The sequence below is a fragment of the Phacochoerus africanus genome, chromosome 8 (assembly GCF_016906955.1).
Source record: "Phacochoerus africanus isolate WHEZ1 chromosome 8, ROS_Pafr_v1, whole genome shotgun sequence".
NCBI lineage: Eukaryota > Metazoa > Chordata > Mammalia > Artiodactyla > Suidae > Phacochoerus > Phacochoerus africanus.
Genome location: NC_062551.1, coordinates 27,342,892 through 27,365,687, shown reverse-complemented (window position 1 = coordinate 27,365,687; position 22,796 = coordinate 27,342,892). Strand labels below are relative to the sequence as shown.

At 41.5% G+C, this 22,796-nt stretch overlaps 1 protein-coding gene across 1 annotated transcript in view; it reads left to right on the top strand.

The window, feature by feature from the left end:
* Positions 1 to 1,648: 1,648 nt before the first annotated feature.
* Positions 1,649 to 22,796, top strand: part of NAE1 (NEDD8 activating enzyme E1 subunit 1) — a 28,193-nt gene continuing 7,045 nt past the window's right edge. The window contains 17 exon segments of the mRNA XM_047790593.1: positions 1,649 to 1,799; positions 5,542 to 5,645; positions 5,728 to 5,788; positions 6,955 to 6,985; positions 8,254 to 8,325; positions 8,555 to 8,628; positions 9,354 to 9,463; positions 11,925 to 12,011; positions 12,014 to 12,033; positions 14,091 to 14,153; positions 14,360 to 14,423; positions 15,031 to 15,122; positions 17,477 to 17,536; positions 17,625 to 17,758; positions 20,006 to 20,081; positions 20,404 to 20,443; positions 22,437 to 22,523. Coding sequence (XP_047646549.1) covers positions 1,747 to 1,799; positions 5,542 to 5,645; positions 5,728 to 5,788; positions 6,955 to 6,985; positions 8,254 to 8,325; positions 8,555 to 8,628; positions 9,354 to 9,463; positions 11,925 to 12,011; positions 12,014 to 12,033; positions 14,091 to 14,153; positions 14,360 to 14,423; positions 15,031 to 15,122; positions 17,477 to 17,536; positions 17,625 to 17,758; positions 20,006 to 20,081; positions 20,404 to 20,443; positions 22,437 to 22,523 — 1,228 coding nt within the window. The 5' untranslated portion in view covers positions 1,649 to 1,746.

Below are 22,796 nucleotides of genomic sequence, written 5' to 3'. Positions count from 1 at the left end.
TTACCTTTTGACCTTCCCACATTCCCTGGGTGTATTTTATTATCCCTTATATTTCACTTGTCCAATTGGAGGACATGTGACGGCATAAGTGCATGACAAGCTGGGAGAGTCTCATGCCTCTGTTTCCCATCAGTTGTGTCCATGGGGCTGGGTAGGGACCAGGGAAGTCGTGAGAGGGTGTGCCTCCACCCAGTCCTGGAGACAGCACCTAGGGGGATTTACACCCATCATCACTGCATCATTACTGTCAAACTGTGCCCCTTCCCTTACCCATCCCTGGATGGGTTGGGGTGGAGATCTGTGCACATTTTCACTTTATTTCAGGTAATTATTAACCTGAAGATGCCTCTAGAGTCTGGAAGATAGAGGGGAAGGAATATCCTCATCTCTCTTCAACCCCCTCTCCCCTTCCTGATGGGGTAAGCCCCCTTCCCTGGCACTCATCCCCACAGGGATGGTTCTTTTCAAAAAGTGGAGGGCTTTAAATTCTGCCTTGTTTTTATGTTCTCAGTCCTCACGACTCGGCCACTGCTGATTCTCAACCCCCGCCCCCACTCCCTACCCTTCACCTAACTCCTCCCCACCCCAACTTCCTTTAATGCCTCCAGCCTGTTATGGCTTCTCTGCCTCCCAGGGATGACACCTGCTATTCCTTTGTTTAAAACATTTTTCTGGGCGTTCTGTTGTGGTTCAGCTGTAACAAACCTGACTACTATCCATGAAGACTCAGGTTCCATCCGTGGCCTCTCTCAGTGGGTTAAGGATCTGGCATTGCCGTGAGCTGTGGTGTAGGTCGCAGACAAGGCTCAGATCTGGCATTGCTATGGCTTTGGCATAGGTGGACAGCTATGGCTCTGATTGACCCCTAGCCTGGGAACTTCCATATGCCTCAGGTGCAGTCCTAAAAAGACAAAAAACAAACAAACAAACAAAACCCAACCAACCAAACAAACAAAATTCTCCCTTGCCCACACCAGATGAATCAATAGTCCTGGAGATGGGGAGTGGGTGGTCGTCCTCTGCTCACCTCTCAGCTCCCAGCTTCCCTCTGCCTATAGAAGGGACCACATTGTCTAGTGGGTACATCTTTACTGTCCCTCTCCTGTCTTGGGGCAGTGATCTCCCCCAAAACAGAGCCCCAGACTTACTCCTCTTTGCATCTGCAGCCAGAAGAAGCTAGCTCTGTGGTTTGAAACAAGTCCTCAGTGTGGTCTTGTTGCATGAGGGGATGCAAGAAAATGAGTGAATAATAACGATCATAATAATCAAAGTTATTGTTCAGACAGGATTTTTTTGTGAGTCTTGTTCTATGTTGTCAAAATCTCATTAAAGGCTAATAGAACAAACACTGAAGGAGACATTTATTCCCATTGCGCAGAGGAGCAAACTGAGGATTTGAGAGGGAAAAGAGCAGATCTCACAACAGGTAGGTGGTTAAAATCTAAATCTGCCTGATTTGCAAGCCTAAGTTCCCCCAAACTGCCGAGCGTGCAAAGTCACGCACTGTCACATTACTGCTGCTGGTGCACTGGGAGGAACTGGACCACCATCATCTCCCAGTCTGAACCTTGGCAGCGGACGCCCGGGCACATAGGCGACGCATGCGCAGCTGCGGTAGTGGCGCCCCCTGCGGGCGACTCGCTGGAGACAGCGGCGGCGAAGGGGCCCCCAGTGCGTCTGCGCGTTCTTGGAGGTGCTGGCGGTTCTGGGTAGTAGCTTGGCTGTTAAACTGGCGCCGGCGCGACCATGGCGCAGCCGGGGAAGCTGCTCAAGGAGCAGAAGTACGACCGGCAGCTAAGGTGAGCCAGGGCTCACCGACTCGGGCGGGCCAGCGGGTTCCTTCCGTCGGGGCCGGGCCTAAGAGAGCGGGTGGCGCAGTTGGGCCTCCCTCAGGCCTCCCGCCGGGCTGGGCCGGGCGGTGCGGGGCTCGAGGAGCCGGCGCTCCAGGTTCGGGCCTGGGACCCGCGGTGCTTCTCGAGGGCGGGGACTCGCCTTCCCCGAGGGGGCGCGCCCGCCCGCGCGCCACGCGGTGTACAGGTCGAGGTGCACGGTCCCAGCGGCAGCGGGGTCGCTGGGACCGCAGCCGGTTCCGCCTCGCAGTGCTCAGGCTCCTCGTTTTGCAGAATCAGGGCATCAGGAACACCCTAGGCCGGCCGCGGGGAGCGGCCCCGAGTGTTGGGTATTGTTCTAAGCCGGCGCTGTCCAATGGAAATGTAATGCTAGTCTCCCGTGAGCCACATATGTAGTTAAATCTTTTCTAGCCACATTAAAAAAAGGAAAAGGAAACAGGTGAAAGTAATTTTAATAATACACGTCATTTAACCCAGTATATTCAAAATATTACCTTTTTAATCAATAATCAATATAATTGAGATGTTTTACATTTTTTTCATTCTGTGCTCGAAGTCCAGCAGTTTACACTTCCAGCACATCTCAATTTGGAGTAGCCTAATTTCTAGTGCTCAGCAGTCTTATGTGGCTAATGGGTACCTTAATGGACACTGCAGGTCCAAGCTATCTGGCTGTTCTCGGCTACTTCCTCTCCCTTGCCTTTTCTCCTAACACTCCCCATTCCTTATTTACTGAGTATCTTCTATGAGTTAAAGTAGAGGAAGTAACACAAATGTTTGGTCACCCTCCAAGCCAGAAGTTACAGTATGTTTCTAAGGACTCGAACTCCCATTTGTACCTACTGCTTAGTGCTGTTTTAGGGGCTTTGGGCATACAATTCTTTTTTTTTTTTTTTTTTTACTTTTTACTTTGTTATTTTACCCTGCAGCTCTGGCAATGCCAGATTCATTCACCTGCTGCACCAGGCTGGGGATTGAACCCCTGCCTCTGCAGTAACCTGAACTGCTGCAGTTGGATTCTTAACTTACTGTGCCACAGCAGGAACTCATGGACACTCAGTTCTGAGAGCAGCCGTTCTTTCTGGTTTATGGATGGGGAAATTAATTGAGTCTTGAGAAATTCAGTACCTTGCCCAGAGTCTCCCATGTACTTGAAACCAGGATGTGAACTCAGGCCCTTCTGACTTTTTCAGAGCTGGCACTGTCTGCTCCCAAGCTTCTGGAGAGAGAAAGCAAGGGGGGCAGAGCCGTTGTAACCAATTTGTGTTCTCTTGTAAATGCTTGGAGGCCCTTGTGTTTTGAATGCAGGTAGAACCATACATGACAGAGCTGAGAAGGTATTTCAGATTCCCAAGTAACTGTAACAAGAGAGTTTTTGCTGAGTCCAGTCCATTTAAGGACAAAACTTTACTTTTCGTAGTGATTGGTTTTGAAGTGTCAGGGGACGCAGTCACTAGCAAAGTTGTGCAGCCCTTCTTCCTTAGGCCAGCAAGAGACTAGAGAGGACTGAGTTCTTGTTTGGGCCCTTTCTTACAATATGTTATCTAGAGATGCACCTGGAGAATTCTCTGAGGTTCACTCTACCTGAGTATCTATCAGTCAGCTGTGTCAGGTATCTTTTGTGTGCCCTACTTTCATAGAAAAAATCCAGATGTTTCCAGTCTGTCTGGTTCTTCTAGGCTATTGACAGATATTTATGATTTCTTACCCTGGGCAAAACACTGAACCGAGCAGTGGGACTCCAGTAGTGAACATAGGGAGTAGAATGGACAGATGGATGTTCAGCACATAAAAAACCAAATGAGGAGTTCCTGTCGTGGCTCAGTGGGAACGAATCCAACTAGGAGCCATGAGGTTGCGACTTTGATTCCTAGCCTCTCTCAGTGGGTTAAAGATCCGGTGTTGCCCTGAGCTGTGGTGTAGGTCACAGACGCAGCTTGGATCCCATGTTGCCATGGCTGTGGTGCAGTCCGGCAACTGTAGCTCGGATTGGACCTGTAGCCTGGGAACCTCCATATGCCGCATGTGTGGCCCTAAAAAGCAAAAAGCGCCCCCCCCCCAAAAAAAGGCAAATGAGGCAGTTGCAGTTGTGATATGCTCTGGAGGACATACAGGCTACAGAGTAAGAGGGAATCTGCTTTAGATCAGGTGACAGGGAAAGCACATTAAAGTCTTTCAGTCTTCCAGGCTGTGAAATTTTCTAATGATTTAGGCTCCTCCTTTAATTTCTATACTGACAAGAAAAGACACATTGGTTAATAGGCTTTCAGGGTGAAGGTAACAGGTTGGCCCAGCTGTCATGATGCATGTGTGATCATGTACCCTGCCCTGGTAATGATATACTGGTGTGAAACAGCTTATAACATATGTTTCTAATCCTTATTACATCTTTCCATTAATGTGTGCATTTATTAATTGCTATTAGAATGTTCACTGGGTATTAAATTTTATTTATTTTTGTTTTTTTGTCCTTTTATTGCCGTATCTGCGGCATACGGAAGTTCCCAGGCTAGGGAATCGGAGCTTCAGCTGCCCACCTACACCAGAGCCACAGCAACGCTGGGTGAGACATGGCTGCGACCTACCCCACAGCTCACAGCAGTGCCGGATCCTTAACCCACGAGTGAGGCCAGGGATCGAACCCATGTCCTCATGGATTCTGGTCGGGTTTGTTACTGCTGAGCCACGACGGGAATGCCTGGGTATGTTTTAAAGCACTCCTGTAGAAGTCATTGTGAAGGCTTTTCAGTTTTCCTGGTAAAGCTTTTTTCACTCTTGAAAATTCATGGTGATAAGTCCTATGTCAAGATCTTAAATATACTGGAGGTGCGGCTGTGGTACAGCGGGATCATGGCATCTCTGCAATGCTGGGATGCAGGTTCAATCCCCAGCCCAGCACAGTGGGTTAAAGGATCTGGTGGTGTCGCAGCTGTGGCATAGGTTCCAACTGTGACTTGGATCTGATCTCTGACCTGGGAACTCCATATGCCATGGGGTGGCCAAAAAAAAGAAAAAAAAAATTTCTGGATCCCTATAACTTAAGGAGAAATTAAATAGAGAACAAAATAGATTTTAAAGCTGAGACACTTCCTTTTTTTTTTTTTTTGGTCTTTTTAGGGCTGCACCTGAGGCACATGGAAGTTCCCAGGCTAGGGGTTAGTGGTTGAATTGGAGCTGCAGCCGCTGGCCCACATCACAGCCACAGCAATGTGGGATCCAAGCTGCATCTGCGACCTACACCACAGCTCATGGCAATGCCGGATCCTTAACCCACTGAGCAAGGCCAGGGATCGAACCCACGTCCTCATAGATACCGGTCAGGTTTGTTACCGCTGAGCCACGACAGGAACTCCAAGGCACTTCTTTATTGTTGATGAATATAAAGATTTTCTGTTCTGTAAGTTACCTGGCATGAAAAGATTAATGGACTAGGAGCTGGAAGACCAAGTTTCTAGTTCTGATTTGACCCCTCTTTAACCAGGCCAGGCATCAACCTGAGTCTTAGGTTAGTCAGCTATATAATCCCCATAACACCTCTAGCTGTTCCTGTCTCACATGTTTACCATGGTTGTCACATCAGTTATTCTATACAGTAATGCTTTAAAGATCAAAGATCACCGTTCAAACAAAAAAGTTGTATTTTTCATGAGAGTTTTTAAAATATTACATTTGTCTTTTTTTTTCTTTGTAGGTTGTGGGGTGATCATGGGCAAGAGGCTTTAGAATCTGCTCATGTATGCCTAATAAATGCAACAGCCACAGGAACTGAAATTCTTAAAAACTTAGTATTACCAGGTATTATTGTTTTGTTGTCATAAATTTACTTCTTTAAGGTTTTGAGCTGGAACTATGTCTTGACTGATGTTTTGTCTCCCAGGTATTGGTTCATTTACAATTATTGATGGACATCAGGTCAGCGGAGAAGATGCTGGAAATAAGTATGTTCTATTCTTTTCAAATACGTGCATGTTAGGGAAGGCCCTGCACTGTCATAGGAGAGCAAGGCCTAAATCCCATCTTCACCTCCTCAATCAGGGGGACTTGACTTTCAGATGGAAATAATCCCTATGCTTAGGATCATGTCAAGGATGAAATGAGTTAAGATAGGTAAAGTGCTAGCACAGCATCTGGCAAATAGGCAATTAGTATTTATTGTTGGTATTAAAGCAAAAGGGTAGTCATTATTCCTTTATTTGTGAAATCTGGATACTTCCTTGCATTGATTCCTAGATGTTAGTATATAATTAACAATAATTGTATTTTTGGATTATAAGAATAATAAGAGCCATGTTTTATTTGTGGTGTCTTTTAAATTTAGTCCAGGTATATCTCTCCTTATACTATGTGTCTCTATAGAAATGCTCTTTTAAAGATGGCCTGTATGTTGTCTATTAAAGATCACATTAGACTTTCAGGGTATTCCCAAATGTGGCTTTCAAGCTTACCTACCTTTCCAGGGACTTGAAGTCTGGGATTTCTCATTATATTTGTCAGTAAACAACCGCAATGATTAAATACAAGGGAAATAAAAATTTAGTTCATATTGAGCTTTGTTATCTTTCTTTGGGTGGTAGTATAAATTTCACTGTCCATAACACAGCCCTTTAATTGGTACTTATAAAGAAAAAGTCCTTTTATCTTTGCTTACCTGGTTGGTTTGAGTGGGCTATAATAAGAATAAGGTTTCTTTTTCTATGGAGCCACAGAGCTTGTGCTCCCATGGTACCCTGACTCTGATCAGCAGCCTCAGATCTGGGTCTTGGGACATGATGAGAGTGTATGTTAGAGGAAGCCTGAATAAATCCGTTATAGTTACCTGCAAAAGCAGACTGTTCAGTACAGCATGTCCCAAGTGTAATCTTTGGTAATCTTTGGTTCTTGGGAATGTTAATAGTTGTTAAATGGGCAGATGGATTCTATGGTCAAATGAGTTTGGGAAATGGGTCAAATGAAGTTAAATATTTCTTTAATATAAGGCTTTAATATCATGTGTATCATGTATATTATAAATTTCCAAAACTATGAATGAAATGCACTTGGAATTGCAAATAACCTTTCTTTTATAGTCAAAGAAGCCATTGAAATTTTTTTTATTCTATTTTAGTTTTTTCCTTCAGAGAAGCAGTATTGGCAAGGTAAAAAGTCAGTTTTTTATGGAATATAGTTATATTTGAACATCTAGCAATTCCGCTATGTTTTGATTAAAAAACTTTTAAAAAGCTTATTCTTTCTCTGAGAAAAAAGTTATCTCATTTTTGTCTGATCTTGTAAATCTTTATATGCTTGGTAGCTTAAGAACTTAGAAGTACTCTTTGTGGTTTTTTTGTCTGTTTTTTGGTTGTTCCCCGGGTATGCAGAAGTTTTGGGGCCAGAGATGGAACCCATGCCACAAGCAATGACCTGAGCTGCTTCAGTGACAACACCAGATCCTTAACCCAAGACCTCACAAGAGAGCTCCCTATTTGTGTTTTTATACTGAATCTTGCATTAAAGCTAAGTCTTGGGAGTTCCTTAGTGGCATAGTAGATTAAGGATCCCGAGTTGCCGCTGCTGTGGTATGGGTTGATCCCTGGCCTAGGAACTTCCACACTCCGTGGGCATGCCCCCCCTCCAAAGCTCAGTCTTAAGGGATATTAATGTTCATAGTTTGGAGTATTTTGGTTAGCAAGATTTTTAACCAAGAATTAGTCAAAATGTCTCATTTTTGTATTTTATATTAAAAAAATCTTATAAAGTTGTATTAATCGACTTAGTGTAATATTTTGAATGGAAATGACTGTTTCTTTAATGATTGACCTCTCTTGTATAGGATCTTAGATGTGGGAGGTTAGAGTGAGTTTAAATTTGACTCAGAACATGTCTGCCTACTACCCAGGGTTTCCTGGTTATTTGCCTTATCAGAATAGTAGAGTTCAAGTAATGCAGTCATTTCAGAATTCTCAATAATAATGGTTTAGATCTGTTTTTTAAATTTTTGTTTGTTTGTTTTACTTTTTAGGGCCATACCTGCAGCTTATAGAGAAAGTTCCCTGGCTAGGGGTTGAATCAGAGCTGCAGCTGCCTGCTTGTGCCATAGCAATGTGGATGCAAACTGTGTCTGCAACCTACACCACAGCTTAGAGCAAGGCCAGATCCTTAACCCACTGAGCGGGACCCGGGATTGAACCCATGTCCTCATGGATACTAGTCGGGCTCATTTCAGCTGAGCCACAATGGGAACTCTGGTTTAGCTGTTTTAAGTAATATTCTCGTTTAGTCTCACTAACACTATGATAAGCAGAGTTGTCATGTCTATACATGGAATTTGGATTGTTTTATACTGTGTTTGCCTAGCTTGTAAATTAGCGGGTTGCAATTCAACCAGGTTTTTTCTAATTCAAGTCAAATGCTTTGTTTTCAAAAGAACCGAGCTCAAGCTGCCATGGAATTCTTACAAGAACTGAATAACGATGTCTCTGGGAGTTTTGTGGAAGAGGTATATATGTATACACATTATTATCTTTGTGCAGAAATATAATTTTAGTAATTCAGAGCCCTAGGGATTTAGAATTTTGAATCTTTATATATTTATGTTGAAAGTTGAATTATTTTAACATTTTGTCTAGCATGTTGCCTCACTTATTCTAAACTTGCTTAACTGTTTCTGTCATGTTTAATATGATTGTGAAATTGTTGGATTTTTTTTCCCCCTGTTTAGAGTCCAGAAAAACCTTCTAGACAATGATCCTTCATTTTTCTGTAGGTTTACCATTGTGGTTGCAACTCAACTTCCTGAAAGGTAAATTTAAAGTTAATTTGTTTTTATTTTAATCACTTATTAGATTTGCATAGTTTTGTTTTCTCTCTGGACTCTATGGTCTTTAAAATTCTTAAACACAATAGAAATCTTTAATAAGCCATTGTAACTCCAGCATTGAAAAGATAGGGAAGAGAAAAATACAGAGAGAGATGTGAAACTTTTAAAAAATATATTTAAAACAGTTAACTTGAACAGTGGTTTTTTTTTTTTTTTAAGTAAAAAAAAAAACTGGTTAGAATTATGGAGAGCATTTTGGGGTGTATACAAATATAAGTATTTCTTCTTTGTTATGGAAATGTTTAGGAAGTGTCCTTTCAGTAACATCCTCCCATGAAAAGACAAGGAAGGCTTAGAGTTCCCGTTGTGGTGCTGTGGGTTTAGGATCCAGTGTTGTTGCAGCTGTGGTGTAGGTTGCAGCTGTGGCTTGGATTCAGTCCCTGGTCCAGGAACTTCCATATGCTACAGATTCAGCCAAAAAAAAAAAAAAAAGAAAAAGACAAGGCTTTCATATCCCTCTAGTACAAAAAATATACTTGCTTTGAGATTGCAGCCTTGCTTTTCAGCGTATCTTTGGCTTATGTAAATGCAATAGATGTATCTTTGCATTTATTATTTAGTAAGAAAGTTGCGTTATTTTAAGGCATTTTCATGTTTGGCACATACTCATTTGCTCATGTTCTTATCTACTGTGCCTTTTTTTACAGTACATTACTACGTTTAGCAGATGTCCTCTGGAATTCCCAAATACCTCTTTTGATCTGTAGGACATATGGACTAGTTGGTTATATGAGAATCATTATAAAAGAACATCCAGGTAAAATTGTTGCATATATGGGGCTTTATTGGTTGCTTTAGCCATAATTTTAGGAACTTGACAATTTGGAAATCAGTTTTAAATCACAGAGTAAATTTATAGCAGTACAGCTCTGGTTACAGGTTCAGAGTGGCAATCAGAATCAGTAGGCTTTGGAGTTCCCGTCGTGGCGCAGTGGTTAACGAATCTGACTAGGAACCATGAGGTTGCAGGTTCGATCCCTGCCCTTGCTCAGTGGGTTAACGATCCGGCGTTGCCGTGAGCTGTGGTGTAGGTTGCAGACGCGGCTCAGATCTTGCGTTGCTGTGGCTCTGGCGTAGGCTGGCAGCTACATCTCCGATTCGACCCCTAGCCTGGGAACCTCCATATGCCGCAGGAGTGGCCCAAGAAATAGCAAAAAGACAAAAAAAAAAAGAATCAGTAGGCTTTAATCTTAATATTTCCTTTCCTTAGCATTACAGAAGCATACAAAGCAGGAGATAAACTATAGCTTCATCTTATTAGGAGACCCAGCAGCTATGCAAGTACCCAGCCTTTTTTGCCTCCTAACCATATAGGGCATGTATGGCTGCCATAGGTGAGAGCCAAGGTATGTGGTCACACTGGCACAGAGAGGTCATGCCACCTTTTCCTCACCAGTTTTCTATTCCATTCCTATACAGGCCTTAGGCTCCCAATTTAGGTATAATTCTACACAACAAGCAAGGCATTTACTTAACTACTGTTCCAAGGAAACAGTGTTATAGAAGACTGAAGTCATTGATAGTCAGGCTTGTATCAGCTTAGGTCCTTTTACTTATAAAATTTTAATATTAAATCATCATAAAATTTTCATTCAGTACTCATGCATTGCTCTGAGCCAAGTACTCTGCTAGTGCAATGATAGTCACTGGCATTGGTAGCATCACTGAAGAGTGGTATCTGCTTGGGCAGATGAGGATGAGCTTTTGGCAGTGGTGCAAGGTCATTTAAGAGTTGTTAAGTAGGAGAGTGACAGGGTAATAAGCATTTTGGTGGTGTGGACTTTTTCTTTTTTGCTTTTTAGGACCACACCTGAGGCATATGGGAGTTCCGAGGCTAGGGGTCAAATCGGAGCTGTAGCTGCCAGCCACAGCCACAGCCACAGCAACTCGGGATCTGAGCCTGTCTGTGACCTATACCACAGCTCACAGCAACACCGGATCCCCAACCCACTGAGTGAGACCAGAGATCGAACCTGCATCCTCATGGATACTAATCAGTTTGTTTCTGCTGCACCACAACAGTAACTCCTTTTTTTTTTGGCCATGCCTGTGGCATGCAAAGTTCCCATGCCAGGGAGCCAACTGCCACAACAGGGACAATGCTGGATCCTCAACTCTCTAGGCCATCAAGGAACTCCTAAGCATTTATTTTAAATGATTACTTTGAAGCCCAATTGAAGAATGCATGGATTCGAAAAGGCAATATTGGAGGAAAAGGTTGCTTTTAGGAGGTTTTCAGTGGTCTATGTGAGAGTCCCTAACTGAGGGCAGATGTTACAAGGATGTGGAAGAGGTGGTAGATGGTAACGAAGATTAACATTGCTAGCTGTGTGTCTGCTTTTATGTGCATATTTCATTTAATCTTCCCCAATCCTTATAAAGTAGATACTCTTTATCTGCTTTTTATAAGATGTTGAGGCACAGAGAGATTAAGTTTTTTCCTAAGGTCACACAGCTAGCAAGTGATAGAACTGAGCCTAGCTTAAACACTTATTGAAATTACGCTTTCCTGTATTCCCTTATGTGGAGAGCTGTATTCGAAGTGACATCAGAATGTGGGGAGTGACTGGTAGGGCCAAGGAAGCTCGAAGTCAAGGATGACCATCACATTTCTAGGGAAGAGGTCTTAGGTAGATGGTGATGTGTCTATTGAAGACCACAGAAGGAGGAAGGGTAGGTTGTTAGGTGCTATCTGAATATGTATTTTACCTGTTTTGATCTTTTTCAATTTTGATCTTCTTCAATTGTATTAACAAGAAACTTCTGCACCGAAGGAATCTTGGTTTTACTTTTATTGAAACTGTAGTCCTCTTATGATTGTGCATTTAGTAAAAGGTAAATTCATATATATTTACACTTAACTAAGTAAACAAAACAAAGTGAAAAATGTGTAGGCCCTATGCCCATTTAAAATTACTTACTTCCTGGAGTTCCTGCTGTGGTGCAGTAGGTTAATGATCCGACTTGTCCCTGTGGAGATATAGGTTCGATCCCCAGGCCCGGCGTAGTTGGTTAAGCATCAGAATTGCTGCATATGTCACAGCTCCATCTCAGATTCGATCCCTGGCTCAGTAACTTCCATATGCCACAGGAACACCTGAAAAAGAAAAATAAATAAATAAAATAAAATTACATATTTCTTAGGTCTTATAATGCAGTATATTACCAGCAGTATCACTAAAGAGTAAGTTTATCTTTTGGGATTATTTATTTCACAGTAATTGAATCTCATCCAGATAATGCATTAGAGGATCTTCGACTGGATAAGCCATTTCCTGAACTGAGAGAGCATTTTCAGTCTTATGATTGGATCATATGGAAAAAAAGGTTGGTAGTATATGTGACCTTCCATTTATAGGTAGACTTAAAACTTTTTTTTTTTTTTGTCTTTTTGCTATTTCTTGGGCCGCTCCCACGGCATATGGAGGTTCCCAGGCTAGGGGTCGAATTCAGAGTTGTAGCCCCTGGCCTACGCCAGGCCACAGCAACGCAGGATCCGAGCCACGTCTGCAACCTACACCACAGCTCACGGCAACGCCGGATCGTTAACCCACTGAGCAGGGACAGGGATCGAACCCGCAACCTCATGGTTCCTAGTCAGATTCATTAACCACTGGCCACGACGAGAACTCCTTAAACCCTTTTTTTAAATATATATTTTTGAATTAAAAAAGTGAGGAAATAGGGAGTTCCCGTCTTGGCACAGTGGAAATGAATCTGACTAGGAACCGGGAGGTTGCGGGTTCGATCCCTGGCCTCACTTAGTGGGTTAAGGATCCGGCGTTCCCGTAAGCTGTTGGTGTATGTCGCAGACATGGCTTGGATCTGGCATTGCTGTAGCTCTGGTGTAAGCCAGACCAACAACTCCAATTAGACCCCTAGCCTGGGAACTCCATATGCCACGGGTGTGGCCCTAAAAAGACAGAAGACAAAAGAAAAAAAGTGAGGAGGAAATACTATAAATCTTCATATTCCTGTCGTCCAGGTTCCATAGTAATGACATTATACCTAATTTGTTTTAAATATATCTATTTTTTCCCCCAAATTTAAAAACCTTTTTGCTTTTTTAGGGCTGCACCTGAGGCATGTGGAGGTTCCCAGACTAGGGTTCTAATCAGAACTGTAGCCGCTGGCCTAACCACAGTCACAGCAACATGGGATCCGAGCCATGTCTGCAACCTATGCCACAGCTCACGGCTTAACCACTGAGCGAGGCCAGGGATCAAACCTGCAACCTCATGGATGCTAGTCAGATTCGTTTCCACTGAGCCATGATGGGAACTCCCAAAAAACCTTTTTATTGAAGAAAAATTACATTAGTGAACATAACCTGTGTGATTAACACCCAGGTCAAGAATTAGACATTAACATATGTTAACCCAGAAGCCCTCTTCATGGCCCTTCCTAAATAAATATATGTACTTTTAAAAATAGTTTGAATTTAGGTGGGTGTTTGTTGAAATTGACTCCTTTTGAAACTTACTTGTGTTGAGAATTACCAAGGCAACCACATATTTGTTTTAGAAATAATGATATTTATAGCAGACCATACACTTTAAGGAGTATAAATACATTTTCCTACCTACATGTTAATTAAAATTCAGGTATTTGGTTCATCAGAAAACATAGAAATGATCCTTTTCCTTGTAGGTATATTGAAATAAAAATGTTTGAGCTTGGAGTTCCTGTCGTGGCAAGCGGAATGAATCCAGCTAGGAACCATGAGGTTGCAGGTTTGATCCCTGGCCTCACTCAGTGGGTTAAGGATCTGGCATTGCCATGAGCCATGGTGTAGGTTGTAGACTCAGCTTGGATCCCAAGTGGCTGTGGTGTAGGCCTGCAGCTGTAGCTCTGATTCAATCCCTAGCCTGGGAACCTCCATATTGCCGCGTATGTGGCCCTAAAAAGAAAAAAATATATATATATATATATATTTTATATATATATATATATTTTATATTTATAGTTGACTTTAATTTTTTGGTAGCAGTCTCTGAGACTGGTTTATTAATGGTAAAATGGAGACAGTCATTATCCTGACATGACAATCATAGACATACCTGCCATATTAAGAGTAAATTGAACAGTGCCTCTAAAACAGTGCCTCTAAAACAGTGCTGGATCCTTAACCCACTGAGCAAGGCCAGGGATCAAACCCGCAACCTCATGGTTCCTAGTCGGATTCGTTAACCACTGAGCCACAACGGGAACTCCAAAGCAGTTTTTTATTAACCCAGTTAATTTCCTTCTGTTCGTTATTCCACATATATTGAGGGATGTAAATATTTCTGAATAAATATTGTTGAATTTGTTGAAAATGGTATTGTATAGTGAAGAATAAATGTTAACTATGTTGATATTTTCTTTGGCTGTTTTATTTTTAGGATCATAGCCACACTCCATGGATTGTGATCGTTGCTAAATATCTAGCACAGTGGTATAGTGAAGTATGTCCTTTCTTAAAAAAATAAATTTGTATGTGACTATATTTTTCAATTTATTACAAAGGATTTCATTGGAGGGGGAGGAGGTTGATTTTTTTCCCTTGCTAATGAAATCTCATGTGGGTGGGAGGTTGGGGGAATCTTTGGGCTCTCAGTTTTCATATTTTGAGTTTTTCTAACTGGTTTAAAAAAATTTTAACCCAATTTAGACAAATGGACGAATACCTAAAACGTATAAAGAAAAAGAAGACTTCAGAGATTTGATTAGGCAAGGTAATATGGGATGTGATTAAATGTTGTATAAAGCTTGAAAAGCAGATTGCTTGAGGCTAATGGCTGTTGGATTTCTGACAACACCTTTGTAAGTGATGCCATCTTGAGCTTTTATTTTCCTTATGGGAGGTTAAGGAGCCACTCCTTGTATAGTTTTAAGAATAACAAACAAAAAAAAAACAAAAAAGAAAGAAAGAAAAAGGAATTCCTGTCGTGGCGCAGTGGAAATGAATCCGACTAGGAACCACGGTGTTGTGGGTTTGATCCCTGGACTTGCTTGGTGGGTTAAGAATATGGCGTCGCCGTGAGCTGTGGTGCAGGTTGCAGGCACAGCTCAGATCCCGCGTTGCTGTAGCTGTGGTATAGGCTGGCAGCTGTTGCTCTGATTGGACCCCTCGCCTGGGAACCTCCATATACAACCTCAATATACCATATACAGCCCTAAAAAAAAAAAAAAGAGTAACCAGTGATTAGCTATGTTTTTTCTTAAGGTTCAACATCCAGTCCTTCCTTCAGAATCTGATAAGGTTATATACATAATGTTGGGAGGAGAGGGAGTGTGAAAAGAAAGGGGCTGTTGTTTGCTTATCAATTTCTATTTTAATAGGAATTTTAAAGAATGAAAATGGGACTCCAGAAGATGAAGAGAATTTTGAAGAAGCTATTAAAAATGTGAACACGGCACTAAATACAACTCAGGTATTTAGAGCTGCTGAGGTATTCACATATGAAAGGTGTTTGTTGAAGTCCTCATAGGTGAAATAGTTGATTTTAGATTTAAAGTTAATATTTTTCAAATTGCGTAGTTGGGGAGTTCCCATCGTGGCTCAGTGGGTTAACGAATCTGACTAGGAACCATGAGGTTGCAGGTTCGATCCCTGGCCTTGCTCAGTGGGTTAAGGATCCGGCATTGCCGTGAGCTGTGGTGTAGGTTGCAGACGCGGCTCGGATCCCGTGTTGCTGTGGCTCTGGTGTAGGCTGGTGGCTACAGCTCCTATTCGACCCCTAGCCTGGGAACCTCCATATGCCACAGAAGTGGCCCAAGAAATGGCAAAAAGACAGAAAAAAAAATTGTGTAGTTGGTTAGAAATTAATATCTATGAAATGGCTTGAATCTTATTTTAATAAGACTCTGTACTGTCCTTGTTAAAATGGAGGTCAGTGCTTCCTCATGTAATAGTGATGCAGTGATTTATATAATTGTTTGAAGTACATGATTTGTAAATAGTTAATAGTTTGCAGGTAGGAATTATAATGAGGGTGATATTTTGCTGCTCCAAAATAGTGTTGCCAGAAAAGTTAAATCTACCCTGCATTTGCTTTTGAAAGTAGTTATTTGGGTATATTGGAAGATGTTCTTAATGACATTGTGTACTTTAAAACGTACTTGGATAGTAACTCAGTTTAGATGCCCTTTGTTTTGTTTTGTTCTTAAAGTCTGGCCAGTGAGTTTTGGGGGAAACTTTAGAATAATAGAACTGGTAGTTTAAGTTAGACTCTTCTTATAATTTAAAACAGCAGAGTTCCCACTGTGGTGGAGTGGATATTGTCTCTGTGGCAGCACACAGCTTGGATTCCTGTCCCAGTGCAGAGAGTTAAGGACCCAGCATTGCCTCATCTGTGGCACATTTGTGGCTCAGATTTGATTCTCTAGCCCAGGAACTTCCTTATGCCGCTGGTGTTCCAAAAAAAGAAACAGCAAAAAATTTTGCTTTTCAAGTTAGGAAAGCACTTAAGCTGTTATTGCAAACTTCTTGGAGATCATGAGGTAGTACTGCTATGTTATTAAAAGTGTGTGCTCCAGGGTTCCTGCTGTTCAGTGGGTTAAGGATCTGGCATTGTCTCTGTGGTGGCTCAGGTCACAGCTGCAGCTGGGATTCAGTCTCTGGCCTGGGAACTTCCATATGCTGTGGGTGTGACCAAAAAAAAAAGTCTGTGCTCTGCAACCTGTACTCACACAGTTTTCTGGGGTCATGAAAATTTTCTATGTTTCATTTGAAGTGATGATTGAAAGTATACATATAGTTATCAAAACACATTAAATTGTACATAAAGCTTTGTGCATTTCACTGAATGTAAAATTCATTCCAATTAAAAAAAAAAATTAAACCATGTGTTCTCATGGTTGGGATATAGTGAACTAAGGAAACAGATAAATGTACCAGCTGCTGTGAAAAAAATTAGAGCAGAACAACAGAGTTAAGTATGATGGGGGAGGGGGTCTGGGATCAGAAGGGGCCAGGGAGACTCTCAAAAGAGATGTGTTTAAGCAGAAACCTCCGTGAATGGACATGCAGAGTCTGGAGGATGCGCATGTGCAGAGGCCCAGAAGTGAAACGACACTTGGCATTTCTCAAGGATTGGTATGAAAGCCAATGTGATTGGAGTGACGCGAACAAGGGGGAAAGTAGTAGAGGAATTTAAGTTTGGAGAGGCAGAAGGGCCCAATCCTAAAAGCCTTGCAGGCCACGGAAGTGTTTTGAGCAGGGCAATGCAGTGACCTCATTTATATTTCTAGAAAAACTATTTTGGCTCTTCTGAGGAGAAAAGACTCTAGGGGACTGGGAGTGGAATCAGAGAGAACAGTTAGGAGTTACCGGTGAGAAATTTCTTTTTTCCGCACAACAAGAGAAACAAAACCTCCAATTTCAGTAGTTTATCTCATGTGCGTCAGAGTCGCTGTCTCCTTCAGCAGTGTCTAACTAAAATTAAGTGTTGCAGATTTTTGACAAAACGAAAAAACATGAAGGACTGCAAATCTAGCTTGGTATTAATGTCTGTAATCTTTGTTCTGTCTTCAGATATAACTAATAAGATTTACTTAGGCTCCTCTTTCCTCCATTTATGATGTAAGAGAATAGGTCAGTCTTTAATGCTAACAGCAGTGGGCAGGAGGGGACTTTCATCCCTTGACTCTTTCCTCAGCAAAGGTCCATCTGAGTAAAAGTGGAAACAAATCACAAGTTTGTACTTGAATCGATCTGGGAAATTGCAGTGAAAATACAGGTGGGCAAATTCTTAGTGTGAGTAAATGTTTTGTGTTCCTTTGTTAGATCCCGAGCAGTATTGAAGATATATTTAATGATGATCGCTGCATAAATATCACCAAACAGGTAACAACAACAAAAAAAGTAAAAATAATGCCACCTTAACCTTGAGGTCAAATGCCACTTCATATTCATTTTTTTTTTCTTCTTTCAGACTCCGACGTTTTGGATTTTAGCTCGTGCCTTAAAGGAATTTGTGGCCAAAGAAGGTCAAGGAAATTTACCTGTTCGAGGCACAATTCCTGATATGATTGCAGATTCAGGCAAATATATAAAACTGCAAAATGTGTGAGTCAGCTCTTTGCAAACTATGTAACAGAAAAATTAAACTGTTTCTATTAGAGGTGAACATAATTTTTATCAGTCTACCAGAAATCAAGAGGAAGTCTGTTATAATTGCATTGCTTTAAAAACAAGGTAAAAAACTTAGGGGGCAGAATTTTTTTTTAATTTTATTTTCTTTTATTTATTTATTTATTTTTTTGCCATTTCTTGGGCTGCTCCCGCGGCATATGGGAGGTTCCCAGGCTAGGGGTCTAATCGGAGCTGTAGCCACCAGCCTATGCCAGAGCCACAGCAACGCGGGATCCAAGCCGTGTCTGCGACCTGCACCACAGCTCACGGCAATGCCGGATCCTTAACCCACTGAGCAAGGCCAGGGATTGAACCCGCAACCTCATGGTTCCCAGTCGGATTTGTCAACCACTGCGCCACAATGGGAACTCCCCAAAATTTTATTTTTTAGAATAGTTTTACATTCATAGCAAAATTGGGCAGAAAGTGCAGAGAGTTCCCATATACTCCTGGAGGTCAGATTTTTTTTCTTTCCTCATTTGAGATAAAACCTAACATTTGAGATCTCGTCATGGCTCAGCGGTAATGAACCCAACTAGTATCCATGAGTACAAGGGTTCATTCCCTGGCGTCACTCAGTGGGTTAAGGATCCGGTACTGCCGTGAGCTGTGGTGTAGATCGCAAATGTGGCTCAGATCTGGGTGGCTGTGGCTGTGGCGTAGGCGGGCAGCTGCTGCTCCGATTCCACCCTAGGCCTGGGAACTTCTATAGGCCATGGGTGTGCCCTAAAAAAAGACCAAAAAACAAAAATAAAAAACCACTAACATTTGAGCACTTAAGTCTGTGTTGTGAACTGTTCTGTGTATTACCTAATTTAATATTCACCACAGCCCTATGATAGAGATACTGTTATTGTCCCAGCTTTACAGGTGAGAAAACTGAGGCATAGAAAAGGTAATTTATTCAGGGTCAGACAGCTGGCAAATGACAGAACTAAGATTTGAATCATGAAACCCAGCTCTGTACTCTTAACCATGACCCTATACTATCTTTCATCTGTAACTTAAAACTTTGAAGCCTTTAGTTTAGATGAGTTTTTTATCATTAATGTTTCATAATTTAAAGAGTTCATGACGATAGGTAGACACCTGCTATCCAGGTATCATTAGCTCGAACCCAGATAGACTGTCATAAGGATGAGTCTCAATGGATGTTACCCTTGTGTAGTTTGGGCATGGTGCTAATGAATCCAGGTCCCTTGGCTTGGTTTCTTCAAGGCCTAGATAGTGTCACACAGAGGATCTCTGTTCCCTAGACATATTGCACTCTTCACCTCAGCCATTCTCTAACAAAAAAATCTTTGTTAATCTAGCCTAAAAGTTCAGCTACTTAAAACTTGGGAAAAGTCAGTTGAGGAAAGACCTGTGACCTCATATTAGAGGTAGTCAAATCAACTCTAAAGGGTGAAAGTATAAATAGGAAAGTTTCATATAAATTTGTAGATGGACAGTTTTGAAGTATTTAACTTTCCTTGGGCTTGACTTCAAGGAGATTAAATAATCACATTTTTTTGTAACATACTTTTGTTAGGTCCTCTGTCAGAGAAGCAAGGATCATGGATCCCTCTAGGAGGACAGTTTTGAAGTTAGGTGCTATTAATTATAGAGGGAGCTCAGGTATTAGGTGAGTCTAAGAATCCATCACCAACCACTAACATATGCTGCTGGTAGCATTTTCATAGCATTTTCACATTTTATATATTGCTAAATCAGTATTTTTTCATGAAAAAGACCTTTTTTTGTTTCACGGTGATACTTAAATTTGGTAATTTAAAATTTTTTTGAGCATTCCCCAGTAGTCTGGTTGTTAGGATTTAGTGCCTTCACCACTGTGCCCCAGGTTCAATCCTTGATTGAGAACTGAGATCCCACACCAAGCTGTTGCATGCCATGGCCCCCCAAAATATATTTTTTTTATTAAAAAAATTTTTTTGGAATTTCCATTGTGACACAGCAGGTTAAGGGCCTGGTGTTGTCTCTGTAGCAGCTTGGATAGCTGCTGAGGTGCAGGTTTGATCCCTAGCTTAGCATGGTGGGTTAAAGATCCAGCATTGCTGCAGCTGTGGTAGAGGTTGCAGCTGCAGCTCAGATTCAGTCCCTGGCCTGGGAACTTCCATAAGCTGCAAGTGCAGCCAAAAAGATTTTTTTTAAGTTTGTTAAGTTTTTATTGTTCTTTTCTAGTTACCGTGAGAAAGCAAAGAAAGATGCTGCTGCGGTGGGTAATCATGTTGCCAAATTGCTGCAGTCAATAGGCCAGGTAAGGCGCTGGGCCACTATCTTTGTACAGCTCTACATAGGCTGGTATATATAGCCTGTACAGCTCTACATAGGCCTGATTGTGTTGCATAATTGCAGCCAGAAAAGGCTTTGAGAGAGGTGGTGGCACTGGCTCAGAGCTGCTTCAGAGGGCTCTCTCAATTGCCTAAAGAGCAGGCCTGTCATAAGGAAACAAGGTGTTTTCACAGTGCTTTCCCAGCTCTTGGAGAAACCCTCGCTGGATAACAGTGATTGGCCATGTGCTGTACCCTCTGTTAATCTTCCGTTATACTGGAGCAAATCCTGTATTTATCTCTTTACAGGCACCAGAATCCATTTCAGAGAAAGAATTAAAATTGCTCTGTAAGTCCCCTTGAATTAATTTCCTTATGTTGCTTGATAAAAATGTGCCATGGGAAATGTTCCCAGGAATTTTAAATGACTGAAATTAAAAATTTTCCATTTCTTAGTGGTATTGTTATAGATAATTACTGGGTAAGGTTTTCTTTTTCTCATAATAAATAGGGTATTCTAACACTGGTCAGAGATAGAGCATATCTATCTATGACAATGCTATAAAGACATGAAGATCAATTAATTGAAAATTTTCAGTAATACAGAATTATTTTCAGCTTATTTTAAGTAATTGGGGAAAGTTTTATCTGAAGACTTGAGAGGTGAAGTCCTGAGTCACATGTATCTTGACAGTATTGGTTTAAATACTCATTTTGATCAGTGTTAAATGACTGCGATAGAATTAAGAATTTTGCCATCTGGTTTCAGAGTGGCTAGGCTCTTAGGGTCTTGATAATTCCTAAGTAGACCCAAAGCATTTTAAGAGTTAAAGAGTAGTAAAATTGTTTTACATGTAATAATTGTATGTTATCTATCTTTAAAATATTTTTACCCAAGTTATCCATTTCATGACTCTTCAACTGTAATTGTTTAGGCTTAGTTTTAATGTTTTGTTCTACTACTAATCTTGCACCTTATTTGTCCATTGGTGTTATGCATTAGTGATACCAAATTAAAAGCTGGATGTTGGGGAGTTCCCTTCATATCTCAGTGGCTAACTAACCCGACTGGGATCCATGATCCCTGGCCTTGCTCAGTGGATTAAGGATCCGGCATTGCTGTGAGGTGTGGTGTAGGTCGCAGACGCAGCTCGGGTCTGATGTTGCTGTGGCTGTGGCATAGGCCAAAGGCTGCACCTCTGATTCAACCTCTGGCCTGGGAACTTCCATATGCCATGGGTGTAGCCCTAAAAAGCAAAAAAAAAAAAAAAAGCTGGATGTTGGATATTTGAGAATTTTTTTACTTTGGTCTCTGTTGGGATATGTTTGAAAATTTCCTTAATACAATTTTTTTTAAGCCTTATGGTATACTCAGAATATAGACAATTCTAATAGTTAGAATCAAACACTATTTGAAACTGGTAACTTTTAAAAAACAATATTTTTTTCAGTACTATTCATTGAGCCCTATCAGGCTTTCTGCTAGGTATGTACTCTACACACTTGCAATTTTGATCCACAGAGTAACTCAAAGGTAAAGAATATATCTCCAAAAAAAAGACAAAAAAAAAAAAAAGAAGAAGGGAGTTCCCATCGTGGCGCAGTGGTTAACGAATCGGACTAGGAACCATGAGGTTGTGGGTTTGGTCCCTGCCCTTGCTCAGTGGGTTAACGATCCGGCGTTGCCGTGAGCTGTGGTGTAGGTTGCAGACGCGGCTCGGATCCTGCGTTGCTGTGGCTCTGGCGTAGGCTGGTGTCTACAGCTCTGTTTCGACCCCTAGCCTGGGAACCTCCATATGCCACGGGAGCAGCCCAAAAAATAGCAAAAAAAAAAAAAAAAGAATATATCTCCACTTTACAAATGAAAACAGGCTCAGAGTGGTACCATCATCTACTTCTTCAGTGCTGAACTGGTTGTAGTGTCAAGGACATGGATTTAAGATGACTTGTGTTCTAAGCCTTCTCTGCTAACCATTAGAACCAAATAGAAGACACTTATTCATATTTCCCTGTCTGTAAAGAGCATACATAAAAGTTCCACTCCTGTGGCATATAGAGGTTCCCAGGCTAGGGGTCTAATTGGAGCCGTAGCTACCAGCCTACACCAGAGCTATAGCAACTCGAGATCTGCGACCCACACCACAGCTCATGGCAACACTGGATCCTTAGCCCACTGAGCAAGGCCAGAGATTGAACCCACAACCTCATGGTTCCTAGTTGGATTCATTAACCACTGTGCCACGACGGGAACTCCCAAAAGTTCCTGTTCTTTAAGTGATTTGTGATTCAGGATATTTATGTGTCTTGACCATTTACTTCCATAATGTCTTTCCTGTATTCAGGCAGCAATTCCGCATTTCTTCGAGTGGTAAGATGTCGGTCCTTAGCTGAAGAATATGGCTTGGATACAGTTAACAAGGATGAAATTAGTAAGTAATAACCTTTTGATGCTAGGTTAGTAATTAATTTTAAGGGTGTAAATATTTTGTGTATAATTGAATGGTGACAATATAAAGGATAATGTAAGTACTTATACTGTCATTTTTATTCTATAAACCAATCCAAGTGGTCATCATTTCAAAATATGAAACTTAATATATACATAAAATCATATTTAGGTCATTAAGTTGTGTGATATGTAGAAGAGCTAAAGTCAGCATGTTACTATTTTAGTAAGGATTTTGTGATCATAGCTAATAGTT